Source organism: Fusarium mangiferae, assembly GCF_900044065.1.
Source record: "Fusarium mangiferae strain MRC7560 genome assembly, contig: FMAN_scaffold011, whole genome shotgun sequence".
NCBI lineage: Eukaryota > Fungi > Ascomycota > Sordariomycetes > Hypocreales > Nectriaceae > Fusarium > Fusarium mangiferae.
The window spans coordinates 693,436-706,683 of record NW_024573931.1 but is presented as its reverse complement, the minus strand read 5'-3'; the positions used below and the strand labels follow the sequence as shown (position 1 = coordinate 706,683).

The 13,248-nt window shown below is 45.7% G+C and overlaps 6 protein-coding genes across 6 annotated transcripts; 3 read left to right on the top strand and 3 right to left on the bottom strand.

The window, feature by feature from the left end:
• Positions 1-246: 246 nt before the first annotated feature.
• Positions 247-1,128, bottom strand: FMAN_10051 (uncharacterized protein; the record flags this gene model as incomplete). The annotated part of the gene is made up of 1 exon (XM_041820683.1): positions 247-1,128. The coding sequence occupies one exon, from the start codon at positions 1,126-1,128 to the stop codon at positions 247-249; it is 882 nt and encodes a 293-aa protein (XP_041686539.1).
• Positions 1,129-1,791: 663 nt separating this feature from the next.
• FMAN_10050 (putative amino acid permease NAAP1) lies at positions 1,792-3,617 on the bottom strand (the record flags this gene model as incomplete). The annotated part of the gene is made up of 3 exons (XM_041820682.1): positions 1,792-2,052; positions 2,100-3,278; positions 3,324-3,617. 3 exons carry the CDS (start codon positions 3,615-3,617, stop codon positions 1,792-1,794), a joined length of 1,734 nt encoding a protein of 577 aa, XP_041686538.1.
• Positions 3,618-6,536: 2,919 nt separating this feature from the next.
• Positions 6,537-6,827, top strand: FMAN_10049 (uncharacterized protein; the record flags this gene model as incomplete). The annotated part of the gene is made up of 1 exon (XM_041820681.1): positions 6,537-6,827. The coding sequence occupies one exon, from the start codon at positions 6,537-6,539 to the stop codon at positions 6,825-6,827; it is 291 nt and encodes a 96-aa protein (XP_041686537.1).
• A 1,127-nt stretch (positions 6,828-7,954) lies between these two features.
• FMAN_10048 (uncharacterized protein) lies at positions 7,955-8,374 on the top strand (the record flags this gene model as incomplete). Its single annotated transcript, XM_041820680.1, has 3 exons — positions 7,955-7,977; positions 8,026-8,130; positions 8,185-8,374. The coding sequence occupies 3 exons, from the start codon at positions 7,955-7,957 to the stop codon at positions 8,372-8,374; spliced, it is 318 nt and encodes a 105-aa protein (XP_041686536.1).
• Positions 8,375-8,826: 452 nt separating this feature from the next.
• Positions 8,827-10,481, bottom strand: FMAN_10047 (uncharacterized protein; the record flags this gene model as incomplete). Its single annotated transcript, XM_041820679.1, has 4 exons — positions 8,827-8,946; positions 8,996-9,316; positions 9,365-9,598; positions 9,645-10,481. The coding sequence occupies 4 exons, from the start codon at positions 10,479-10,481 to the stop codon at positions 8,827-8,829; spliced, it is 1,512 nt and encodes a 503-aa protein (XP_041686535.1).
• An 811-nt stretch (positions 10,482-11,292) lies between these two features.
• Positions 11,293-12,426, top strand: FMAN_10046 (uncharacterized protein; the record flags this gene model as incomplete). Its single annotated transcript, XM_041820677.1, has 1 exon — positions 11,293-12,426. The coding sequence occupies one exon, from the start codon at positions 11,293-11,295 to the stop codon at positions 12,424-12,426; it is 1,134 nt and encodes a 377-aa protein (XP_041686534.1).
• Between the last annotated feature and the right edge of the window lie 822 nt (positions 12,427-13,248).

Sequence of the window (13,248 nt, the reverse complement as noted above, 5' to 3'; positions counted from 1 at the left end):
CCTGAACTTGGGTCTTTTTGTCGTTTAGAAAAGAGGCCCATATCCAAGACAGCTCACTGCCAAGTTGGGCTTGGATTTGGACAGAGACATATTTTAACAAATTGGCCCTATGAGCTGAATCGTGGACTGTTTGTTCGGGGTGATCACTGGCAGAACAAGAAGTGTTGAGAAATATGATATCTAATACTTGGCCTATAACACTAGATTATGCTTATCCTATACCTTATGGTTACAAGTGTATTGCCATCAACAACGTCCACAGCGCTTGCAGAAGTCGCCCCTCTTCCGCTCTCTCTTCATCTTTGCCATTCTCTTGGCAGCTCTGTGTTTCTGCTTCTGCTTCCTCGACTCTGTAACCGGCATTGTTCGAATCTCAGAGTCGTCAGAGCTTGTGGTGCTTGTTTCGGTGTATACGCTATCTTGTCTTTGTGGCGGGACTGGTTGGGGGACGGGGCGGGCTGGGTATTGGTTATGTCCTGGGAGTTGAGCTTGTCCTTGAGCTTGACTGGATGTCGGAAGATGACCATGCTCTTGTGCCTGAACATGCCCTGGTGCCTGACCAAGGACGGGAGCCTGAGGGTGTGCTGGCGCCTGAGGATATGCTGGAACTGCGTTGTTTAGTGGTGGTGGAGCGTACCCTTGAAGTCCGGCTGATGGTACAGAAGCATGCTGAAGTCCTGGAATCGGCTCTGGTGTAATGCTTTGTTGTGGCATATGACTCTGCTGTGGAGCTGGTGGCTGCACATACGACATCTGTGTTCCAGGAGGTTCTGGAGCTCCCATACCAAGTCCACCGACCCTTTGTTGCAAAATCATTTCCTGTTCTGCACGTCTTTGTTGTTCTTGAATCTCCGCCTCTTGCAGCCCCAACCCTCTCTCAACTTCCTGTTTCTGCATAACAATGACCCTTTCAATATTATCGCCAGCCTCGTCAAGCATACTGCTAACTTCATCTCTCCTTGCATTGACGACCTCGTCATATTCTATTTCCTTCAGATCCACAAGAAGTTCAGCGCTGTGAGTCAGACTCGATATAAGATCATTGACTATTTTCGCTTTGTTGAGGATTACCATCAACTTTTCTTTTGCGCTAGCATCTTGGGGCATAGGGAGGTTCATGCTACTCATGTTGTGGAAGAACTCTAGTTGAATGGATAGTGCTTGGTAGGCTTGGTTTGTGAGGAATGGAAATGTGTCGATTAGTGAGTCCCAGGGAAGGTCGGCTTGTGACTGGGGGTCAGGGCCTGGGCCTCCGTTATTCATCACCGTGTCCATATGAGCTTGTATTGGGTATCCTGAGAGATTTGAAAGTTCGCTGAACGGCACAGTTCGTTTCAGGTCGACTAAGTCCCGTTCAAGTGTAGGAAAGATCTCGCGCAAAAGCCGTGGGTGGTTGAGAAGATATATCGTTCTTTTAGAGACATTGATTCAGAATTTTGACCGACCATGATGCTGTGAACAGTTTGCTGTGCCTATGAACAAATGGTGCTCTTCGTCAGTAATTAGTGAACGTGATGAGATAGCAAACTTCGAATGGCGTATCATCCGCAAGACAAAGGGATCGCGTGACAGCCAGGAGATGTAACAAAACGAATGAAATGACAAACAGCCCATGAGATGGAATCAGCTATACTTAGATAATGGCTATTTGTTATTTGTAGATCTTGAAAGACCACGTCAATATGACAAGCTTTCAAATCTCGGGACATCATCCAAAATTCCGAATTGCTATGATTAACTTTTCCATAGTCATACTCTAAACTCTATATCTATACCATCAGACTTTTTAAACTAGAACAAAGTGTACCTCAATCGCTTCCACCAGGGAAACGTAGCGAGCTCTGTCCTCCAAGCATTGATGGCCTCCCAATCATGTTCACGTCGTCCCGTATCAATATCAATCTTTTCAATGCTGATCCAACTTGTCCTCTTCCAGAGATATCCTCCAGCCCAGAAAGCAAGCACGATAGGAAGTCCAAGATACTGCATGAAGAAGTCTTCGACGGTACCCATTCCAGACTCCCCGACTGGGGCGACAATGGCCACGTAGAACTGAGAAATGTTAGCTGTTGATCCAAAAATGAGGATTTGGGGCTCACCTGAGCAATGAGAATGACAACAACGAAGATCAAGCCCAGCCATGATCCCCAAACGCCACCAATAGCCTTGAACGGGATTTCGTCGAGTGTATGTCCATTATACTTCCACGCCGCTCTAAATCGAATATGCGCAAGACAAATTGATCCCCAACAAACAAGCATAGCCAATCCTGACAAAGCCAAAAGCCAGTCAAAGATAACAGGACCAGCGGCATCAAGGTTCAAGAAAGCAAGGCATCCAAAGGCAATGATGAATCCAACAGACGGCAGAGGTCGACCCGCTCGATCAACCCAAGTAAAGATCTTTGGCGCAAAACCCTGTTGTGCGAGCGCAAGAAGCGTGCGAGATCCGCCGTAAACGGAGGCGATTCCGAGGGATAAAACTGATGAGAGGATAACGGCGTTCATGTAGTGGTCAAGACCTTTTAGACCGGAATACTTTCCAACAAGGACGAAGGGCGAAGCTGCACTGTTGGAGTACGAACTCGAGCTGAGAAGGTTCGGATCATTGCAGCTGATCAACAGACCAACGAAAAGCAGTGCCACGATGTAAAACAAGCAGATTCTCCAAAAGACCTGCTTGATAGCCGCAGGAACCGAAGCAGTAGGATTTCGAGACTCAGCCGCTGCCAAACCCACGAGTTCCGAACCAGCGAAGGAAAAGGCCGCTGTTACGAAAACAGAGCAAAATCCCTTGAATCCGTTCTTGAAAGCACCGGGATCATGCCACAGCTTAAAGCCCTGGTATGTATCATAGCTCCCACTCGACGGACCTCCACCACAAACCAACACCAGCGCGATTATCATAAAGATAGAAATCGACGTGAGTTTGAAGCACGCCGCCCAGAATTCCTCCTCAGCATATCCGAGCGTGCCGAACATGTTGAGGATGGTGATAGCAGCGAGAAACACGGCGATCCAGACTCCGGGAGAAACGTCTGGGGACCAGTACTGGATCGTAATAGCGCAGACTGTGAGCTCGAGAGGAAGTGTAGCAGCCCATTGAAGAGTGTAGTTCCACGCCATGGCAAAACCAAAGGATGGGTCGATGAAACGAGCTGCATACGTGTAGAAACCACCGGAGATGGGATACATGACGGCGAGTTCACCCATTGCGTAGACGACGTTGAAGACCATGACTCCGACGAGGAAGAAGTCGATGAACAACGTAGCAGGGCCCTGTAACAATTAGCTAATATTCAGTTGAGTGAAGGACTCACTTACACCTTTACTCAACGCTGAACCAGATCCAACAAAGAAGCCAGCACCGATCGATCCTCCAATAGCCACCATCTGAAGATGTCTCGGCTTCATCTTGCGATCCAATTCCACAAGCCCAAGGCCATAATGCTTCCTCGTAAACGACTTTGCATTCAATCCCGTCCTCGTCATGAAATCATCCTGCTCATATTCTTCACCCGTTGCAGCGAAGGGTTCCTTCGTAGGAGCGTTTTCATCAGCCATTACGCCCTTTTCTCCAACAACGGGAGAATCAGACACGACTTTTTCTACAGCCATGATGACCAAATTCAAGGAATTACCTAAAATACGGAAAAGAGTGAGGAATTAAAGAGAGAAAGAAGAAAAAGTTCTTGCTAAATGGCCCCATTATAAAAAAGATGAGAGGCCCCATAGTAACAACGCTATTAGGCCCACACATGGCATGGTCATGACTCTGGATGCAAAATTTTCATTAAATCGCCTTTGAATCTCCACGATCTAAGGGGAGTCTTGGTTACTACTCCAGATATTGAATTGGTTATTTACGTAAATCTCCACGGGGAAGGGTTTATATTGATAGCGAGGGCAAGAGATTTCTCGGTTTAGCGACTCCACATTGAAAGTTGGAGAAGACTGCGTATGAGACAGCCAAACATAAAGAATCGAATATTAGGATTATCAAACAGAATAGATTGTGACTCTATGGTCTCTGAAACATGCTTATTCTTGAGAAACAGAGATTCTTCAGTGATTCGATGGTCAAGTCGAGTGGTTCGACCAATTCGCCACTGAGGCCAAACTCTTACAGCCATAATCCGATATCGAGATTTTCGTTTATCAAAAGCCTCATCCAACTTAACTAAAGAACTGATTCGACGATCAATCAAGATCTATCCTATTACGTTACTCTCAAGTCTAATAAGTCCACTCTTTGAACCTCCAAGTCAGAAATATCCCTGTCTGTATAACGTAAAAAAGTTGCGGCTCGGCGGATCGTGGTGGAGACGTGATCGGAGCCGATGGACCGTCACTTATTCCCGAGTTGCTTCCATTACCCGCTAGGGCAGGATTGCTACCTATTCTGAGATGAAGGGGACAACAAATAGATGGGGGCAATAGGGGAAATGCCGAGCTATCTGATTGACTCCAAAGTGAATCATGCGAGAAAATGACCCATCGTAAAAGATTGTTGGCTGTTGTTCCTCTGCATTGCGGACTAGGTATGTTGCTGAGTTAAAGCAGACAGTGTGAAACAGATTGCAAAAGTTGAATGACGCCAACTCCCAAAGTTGATTTATGATCTTCACAGCATAGCCAGGAAACCATCTATTCTTAAATACAACAAAAGGTTAGAGAAGCTAGTCAAGTCTTATACTACGAGAATTCGTCACTAAGCCCTTGACTAATATCTATTGGACCATGAAGGATAATCCCTAGTCTACCTAAATAGGTAGCCCCCTATACAGCGACTGATTTGGTTACCTGGGACTATTTGTCCCTACGGACACTTCAATCTATGACGGCCAAAGAGACTTGAAGACATGGCTTTTTTGTAAAAGAGGGATTGCCCATTGTGGAAAGCTATTTCTGATGCATTTTGACATCTTCACGCTAGAAGGATGATCGGTCAGACAGTATGTATCTTGATGTCACAGCTCTGACGACCTGGGATGTCTTCAAAGTATCGAGGGATGCTTTGAAGGCTCAGTATAAGGCAATGATCAGTTCTGCGGATGGCATACCGTGTTTTAAGTTTAGTTGGACTAACTTTCAGGAACTTGACACATAATGTCGAGAGCCATACCGAGAAGGGCGCTGCCGTCAATTGTCTGTGAAAACCTTCTCGGGATACTCGGGAGGAGCGTCTGGATCTAGCTACTTTTGACAAAGGTTCGTATGATGAAAGCCAAGGCCTTAAAAATATGGGGATAGAGAAAGCTTATACCGATTTGAAAGTGCAAAGCGAAGGGTACATGATGTCCCTCAATTCCCACGCGTTTGGGCAGTTGGTTTATTCATCATGGAGACTCTATTGGGGTTAGAGTGCGTTAGATTAGGGTGGAGCAGATCTTGTGTGCAACTTGAGACGGCGGATGGTATCACTTGCTTAAAGACGGAATGTTTAACTTTTGCTTATGGAAGTCGATGTATCTATATGGCGTCACTGAGCTTTGCATTATGGAGGTAGCGATTTCTATTATGACGTAGATCAAGGTAGCAATTCCGTAAGATGACCATCGGAGGTGCTTTACACAAACGGGAACGGGACCATGAAATATCCATTTACGGCCAAGTAAGACGAAAAATGGGCCTATCAAGAGACTGCCGAGTGGAGTCCTTGAAGCCTGGTCGAAGGAATATACACTGTTGAGGATAGGATCAAAAAGAGCACGGAAGTAGTTATTCTGCTTCTCTTGGCATTATACGCGGACCGTACGCGGACCACAAGCGAACTTGCTAAGCTCGTTTCCAGCCTGCTCTCAACTGAGAGGATGTAGGCTCTATTTTAAGGCATGAATCCGATTGGAGCGCGTCCTCAAGTCCCATCAAGTGAGTACAGATGGCTTCGTGACTGGTTAAAACATATATCGCGAGTCATGACACCTAGTTGATGAGAATCTCATTCGGATCATCGGCGAAGCGAGAATCCACCGAAACGGTCATATATCAGTCTATATAAAACCTTATTTTGACCGCTAGTATTTGAGTTTGAGCCTTTTATGGGGTATTCTACCAATAGACGAGTGTAGAGTTTTCGGCAGTTGTATAAGTAGTTCTACCCCTGATTTGCCAAGAAACTAAAGTCCGATTTACCGATGACAAACCTCTGAAAGTATGTGCAATTATAGGAGAGTGAGTCTTGGCGATGTTTCTTGGCATCACTGTGAGAAGTTGGATGATTAGGAATACCTCGTATTTTGATCATGAGATTCTGGAGTCCTGGCAAGTTAGGAGTAGTTACGCCTGTTGAGAGCGACTGGAGACTGTGGAACTGATGATCTATGCTGTTGACGTACTGGGAAGAGAAATTGTTGAGCTGTAATTTTGGGTATAAATATGTGTCAATGTCTCTTCAAGTAAAGGACCATAACTCGCACATCTCTCAATATCACAATCATTAAGCCACCGCCTCAAAAGCGACAACCAAGGTACATACTAGTCCTCGGAATTTCCCACAGAGCCTAACTGTTCCAGTAACTACCTTAATCCATCAAAATGAAGGTCTCAATCCTCGGTCTCCTCACCCTCTCAGCATTCGCTTCCGCATGCGCCAGCTACGAAAGCTGCCACTGCTACGACAGCAACGGCATTCCCAACAACGGCGCCACCCAGACCGTCTGCGATCACTTCAAGGGAGGAACGGAGCCCAACACCCAGTACAAGGAGTGCAACGTCAAGACTTTTGGTGGCGGTGCTTCTAGCTTCGATAACTGTGACTGGAGACGCAGATGCCAGAGTGCTGGCGCCACTGGTGCCGATTCTTCTTGCCGCAGCAAGTTTCCCTAGGTGTATTGTGAGAGAGGGAAGCTTGAGTCGTTGTATGGAGTTCCAATGATATTGGTTTAAGCTCGGCCGACTCTAGCGGGTTCTACTGTTTATACTCAAGTTATGACCACAAGTACGAAATTCTATATGATTGCAAGAAGGCGGCGCATAAATACTGGAAACCATGGTACAGAACATTGTGAAAATCATAGTGACATGCCATGATGCCAGAGTTTTGAAGAAGTGATGAGTAAACACAGTAGCATATGCTTCAGTCTTGATTAGTAATTATGTAGTAGTCAAATAGGTGTCGCCAAATATAGCTCGTGAGCCAACTTACTAATCTTAGCCAGGTATCTGACCGTTATCCTGCAATCCCCCGATGAGGCTCGCCGAGGTCAATCAATGACAACGAATGAGACACCCGTGCCACAAGAGTTGGGGTCTGTCTTGTGATTCGTTAGCCTGCTGAGATCGTGTTTTGCATGTGAGACACGGCATGCGTAGTGATGGATTTGGAGCGTAACATGACAAGAGCTGATATCCTGAGTATCAAGTCGGCGGCATGAGTGTAAGTGTTTAGATAAAGGCCCGAGCCTTAGATAAGAATATATCCAAGCTAGTTCGTAAGTTCTTAAACCGACTGGCAATATCCGTAGAATCTAGGCTCATCAAGGTTCCTTACTAAACAGCTGACTGATCACCAACTCAGAACTCCACCTCTAGCGATCGCGCTAACGGTCTGGAGATAGACTTTCAGCCATAGGCCGATCAGCTGCAAATAGCTCCAAATTAAGACGTCATAGCTAAATGCCTCAACAATTCACGAGGTCTCATAGTCAATTGGTATCCGTAACATTTCAGCTTCAACAAAAGTGCGGGGAACTCGCTGATGTTCCTCAGCAAATCTGACCACGTACAGACGCCACAATAATCAGAATAGGAAAATGATTCGTCTAGTTCTGAGAAATGTCTCTGAATCCAAGGCAACGGAGACACGGAATATGCACGACGATGCAGCCAATCAGACTATGACGCGTCCTGACGTGAGGGGAACATGGCACAGTATATAAATGCCTGTAACCCTCCAGCTTCTTAAACCCTTCAAACTCCCATATCTAGTGAACACCATAGCAAACCAGCTCAAAATGACAGTCCACGAAGTCAAGAAGTAAGCAACATAATCTCTATATCTTTATGTCAACTAAACAGCGCACAGCCTCGCCGAGTTCAGGGATACCCTTGAAAAGCACACAGTCGTCCTCGCAGATTTCTGGGCCCCGTGGTGCGGACCATGCCGATTCATCAGCCCCGTCGTAGAGAAGTAAGTCTCGCCTGTTAACGTGCATATGCAACCTAGCTGACTCCTTACTACCAGGATGTCAGAAGCAACTGAATCTATCTACTTTATCAAGGTCAATGTTGACGAGGCCGAGGATGTGTCTCAAGAGTACGGCATCCGAGCGATGCCTACCTTTATGCTCTTCAAGGATGGCGAGAAGGCCAATGAGGTTGTGGGAGCAGACCCTTCCAAGTTAGAGCAGCTCGTCAATGAGTACAAGAGCTAGATATCTACCAGGAATACGATCCCCGACAGAGGGGCATGCTTATGTCTAGACTGTTGTCTGTGAATGGTGGATAGTTTGGACCCCCAGTAACACACAGAACTTGTGCTTCATCAAATTGTACTTCCACGCTCATTTCAATCACTGTGAAAGCTATCTAACCTCTCAAGGTCAACGTGGGCGAAGTCCGTTGCCAAAATCTTATAGCGCCCTCTGCCAAGCCACCAGTTGTCTCTAATTACTAAAAGAAAAAAAAATGAAGAAAAAAGAAAAAAAGAGAAGGTGAATGTCTCAATGCAGTTATTGAATTTTCATACTGCCCTTGGATTCTCCCTATTATAATTAGGCTCAAGTTTTAGTTAATATACGATTGGCGACATGTACCCATACTAACTATATTTGGAGCTTCTCGGGCCACAACAATAATATTTAGTTTATAAGACCATCATTTGCCCCTATTCATGGCCTGTCTCTGTGACCCTCAGTACCAGATTTTGGTCATGGAACACCATATAACTCTCCGACTTCATCGCGACTTCAGGTTCAACGAGCTGAAAATCAAAGACCCGAATGAGCTAGAAACTGGTCAGTAAAATGAACCAAACTAATAAATCGAGTAAATACCTCAAAAATAACCTTGTTCAGCTCCATAAACGCGATAGGCTTTCCAGCGCACATCCACCGCCCATATCCAAACACAATCTCTACATCACGCTTCATCTGGGCACTAGTCTCCTTATCGACTTCAAGATATCTCTCGGGTCTAAAGACTTGAGGATCAGGTCCGAAGAGTGCTTCGGAGCGCAGTAAGGCAGAAGCGTTGATGCCGATTGATGTACAAGGGGGGATATGCTTCCCATGCATTGTTTCTCCGCCGGCTGGGACGTCTTTGAAGAACATGCCCGTTGTAGCTGGACGGATCCGGATGCCTTCGTAGATCACTGCCTGAGAGACAGTGTCAGCATGCCTGAATGGAGTTGAAGGGGATCGTACCTGAAGATAAGGAAGTTGCCGAGCCTCAACATCTGTGATTGGTTTCGAAGCTCGACCTTCAGATACGGCTTCCGTGATTTCTTGTCTGAGACGCTGATAAATGTGAGGCGAAGCAACAATGTAGAGCAGAATAACCCGCATAACAGTGGCAGTGGTTTCTGATCCTGCAACAAACATGAATAGAGATTCAGCCTGACATTCTTCCAGTCGTAAACCATGTCTCTTAAACGAACCCTTTAGCCAGTTAGCTTATGATTTCCGCACCCAAGAAATGTCTCACCAGCATATCATGCTGCTCATCAGCTTCGGGAGCATATCGCTCACGAACAATGGTATTCGCGACCTTCATCAGCGGTCCGATCCCCTTTGTATCATTCTCAGTCGGTCCGAATAGCTTTAGAAAAATAGGTGAAAAGATCAGGTTTCTCAGCCATGGAATGTCTGTTGCGAGCGTCATGACCAGCAAATGTTCATTGAGCGCCTTGACAATTCCGTGAAAGTCAGAGTCGGCTTTGAGATACCCGAATTCTTGGCCAAGAGACAGATTCGATATAACATCCAATGCAAAAAGGCGTGTCACTCTCGTTCCCTCCATCGGGCGATAATCTCCTTGTGTTGAGATGTACTTCTCCCTAATTAGCTGAATCAAACTGCCGACCTGTCTGTTGACTACGGCTTCGAGATTGGGAGTGTCTCGTCCACTGTAAGCGGGAGATAGCTTGGCCTTGACCCGATCGTGTTGAACTGGGTCTGTTATCTGGAACATGGGGTCGTGATAAGGATTGAATTTGCCGCCGTGATACCAGTTTCCTTTGGTATATGTGTTTTTAGTACTTGAGACTTTTCGAATCAAGTCTGGGTCATCGACAAGGACCTCGTTCGGTCCAACTCTGACGAGGGGTCCATGGCGTCGATTGAGGTTGACCAAGTGATCGTGCTGTGTTCCGGTGATGGTAATGTAAGCTAACCATAAATATGAGAATCTACCAAAGAAAGGGCCCGGTATATGTCGGAGACGATGCCAGGCGAAAGCAGAAGAGAGAATGAACCAAGTAAAGAGGGCAACGATGAAATACGGAAGCCATGTAAGGCCCCTTTCAAAGAATAGTGAAGCCATGATAATATACGCGGGATCTAAAAAACAATAAGAAAAACAGAAATGATTGGGAATATATAACAAAACATCATCTCATCAATCCCATTTTGCTTTTGATATCGGGCATATGAGATGGCTGTCTTGGCCATCGCAGCTGAAAATGAATACGACCTGATTGGTAAATTTACGATGACTGTGTAACCCCAATGATAGACGTGCAGCATGATTACGTGGTTTTCCTTGGTTTGTAGGCCTCAAACAAGTCACGGGATATGCGAGATGATATCAATGTCTCGAAAGAAGCAAATACATCTAGATACGGCGCTTTGTTGTCTTCAATAATTGGTGGATGACATTGAGGGTTGCTGAACGTGCATCCTAGAGAGGAAAGATAACTCAGGACCGATCCTCAGTAATGAAAGGATTCAGGTAATATAGTATAAAGATAGTATAAATATAGTGTATTTACTAAGTTGAGCATACCTTTTACTAAGCTTATTTTATGCCTTGAATTAAAGCCCGATATTTCGTTGCTCCCTGAGGGCATCATCGGGTTACCTAACAGGATGGATTAGAGAGCGACTTGATCAACCAATCAGAATAGCTCGGATGGACCTTTGTCTATCGCACGTCATCAGAGGTTTTGACGACTCAATAACGATCACCTCCTCTTCAAGAAGGTTGCTTTACATAACCGAGTAGTTTCCATAATTTATGCAACATTATCATCCTACAGCCGAAGCAGATCACATCTTTCCTTCGGACTCAAGAAGAACATCCGGCAAAGGCGGGGTTGATGCGACGTTGAGATATCGAGACATATAAATTTAACATGTCCGACAGTCGCTATGGCTCTCAAAATGAGGGGGAAAAGCCTCAAGTGTCAAATATGAGCGTCGCAAACTCCAACGTTGTCGTGGTTGGTGGCGGTATCGTCGGTGCCTCTATCGCTTGGCATCTCTCCTCCGAGACAAACGTGACCATCGTCGCGGAAGATATCGGAGGAGTAGCTACTCCCAACTCATTCGCATGGCTCAACGCTGCTTCGTCGGATAAGAAGTTCTACTACGACTTTCGACTACGGTCTCTTCAGCATTGGAGAGAGATTGAGAAAGCTGTTGATAACTTACCCATTCATTGGGGAGGTACAACAAGCTGGGATAAATCGCCTCAAGAGCTTGAGGAGGAGCAAAAGAACCTTACTGCTTGGGGGTATGATGTTATCCGAGTTGACAAGACGGAAATATCGAAGCGGGAGCCTCATATTGAAGAGACGAAGCTTCCGGGATGGGGTCTCGGTTACGATCAAGAGGGGGCTCTGGAGGCTGACAAGACGGCTGAACTACTGATCAACCTCACAAAAGAGAACGGCGCGAAAGTCATTGAGACCAAAGTCACAGGTTTCACCAAGACCGATGGCCATATCAGCGGCGTTACTCTCTCGTCTGGTCAAACCATTCGCGCAGACCATGTCGTCGTAGCCGCAGGCCTCGGAAGCGTTTCCCTCCTCGCCTCACAAAACATCCCCCTCCCACTCAAAAGCACAGCCGGACTTCTCGTCAACACGAAACCCACCCCTAAAAGACTTATCAACGGTGTAATCAACGCCCCCGAACTGCACATCCGTCAAACCCTCGAAGGAGCTCTGCTTTTCGGCTCAAGCTACGCCGGTGGAGATCTAGGCGATGATCCAGAAAAGACAGCACGTGAACTCTTCACCAAACTTCAAAGTTCAGTCATCGGGGGAGATAAGCTTGAGTTCAGCCACTACACTATTGGGCATCGCGTATTGCCTGAAGATGGACTGCCGATTCTTGGAGAGACGGGATTGGATGGCCTGAGTGTCGCTGTGATGCATTCTGGGGTTACGAATGGAGCTCTTGTTGGGAAATTGCTGAGTAGGCAGATTCTCACTGGGGAGACGGATTCTATCCTGGAGAATTTCCGACTAGATCGTTTTGCATAAATGTCTTGTCAGTCGAAGTGCGCTCGCAGAAGCTGCAGCCTGTGATGATTATAGAATTAGTGTTCGTACTGCAGTATATTCTTTACTACCTAGTAGGTGCGATCAATTGATTTGAGTGCTAAGGAACCACTTAGTGAGTGAAAATAGGGATCTTCAGTATAGAAAAAGAAAGTAAAGTGACGACTTTAGTCCTAAATGATAAAAAGATTTAGGCAGTCTAGTATAAATTTATATAAACCTAAGTAACTCATATAAACTTAGGTGACTTATATAAATCTAGGTAAGATTCAGTATTTCTTTTTAATAAACATATTCTAATGCGTTTTATTATGGTCTGCTTTTCTTGCTTACTGGGGTCTACCTACCTACCTACCTATTCTGCACCAACAGCCAGTGTCATGAAGGTTGCTCCTTCTCACCAAAGTAGCACATTATCACCTTCTTATTTAGCTAGAATACTTTCGCAAACTTCGCTCTTCATTTTCATCATCCTCATCATCAAAATCGCGATCGATAATTCTTCTTTTCCATCATGGCTGAGCCGTAAGTTATCAAACCCCGACTCGAGAGGTTCCTGCTGACAGAATCTGCATCAAGGGTAACGTACATGATAAGCGAGTGTTACAAACAAGCGAGTGTTACAAAAATCTTAACCCTTGAGACAGGAATCGTCATGAGAACACAACAAATCACGCAATCAAGTAAAACTAATCGCTTTCCTCTTCTCCAGACATCGAAACAACTATTTGACACGTTCTCGCATTATGCCCTACCTTGCCGCACGTTCCACAGTTCCTTTCCTTTACTTGCGCCGACCTTCTT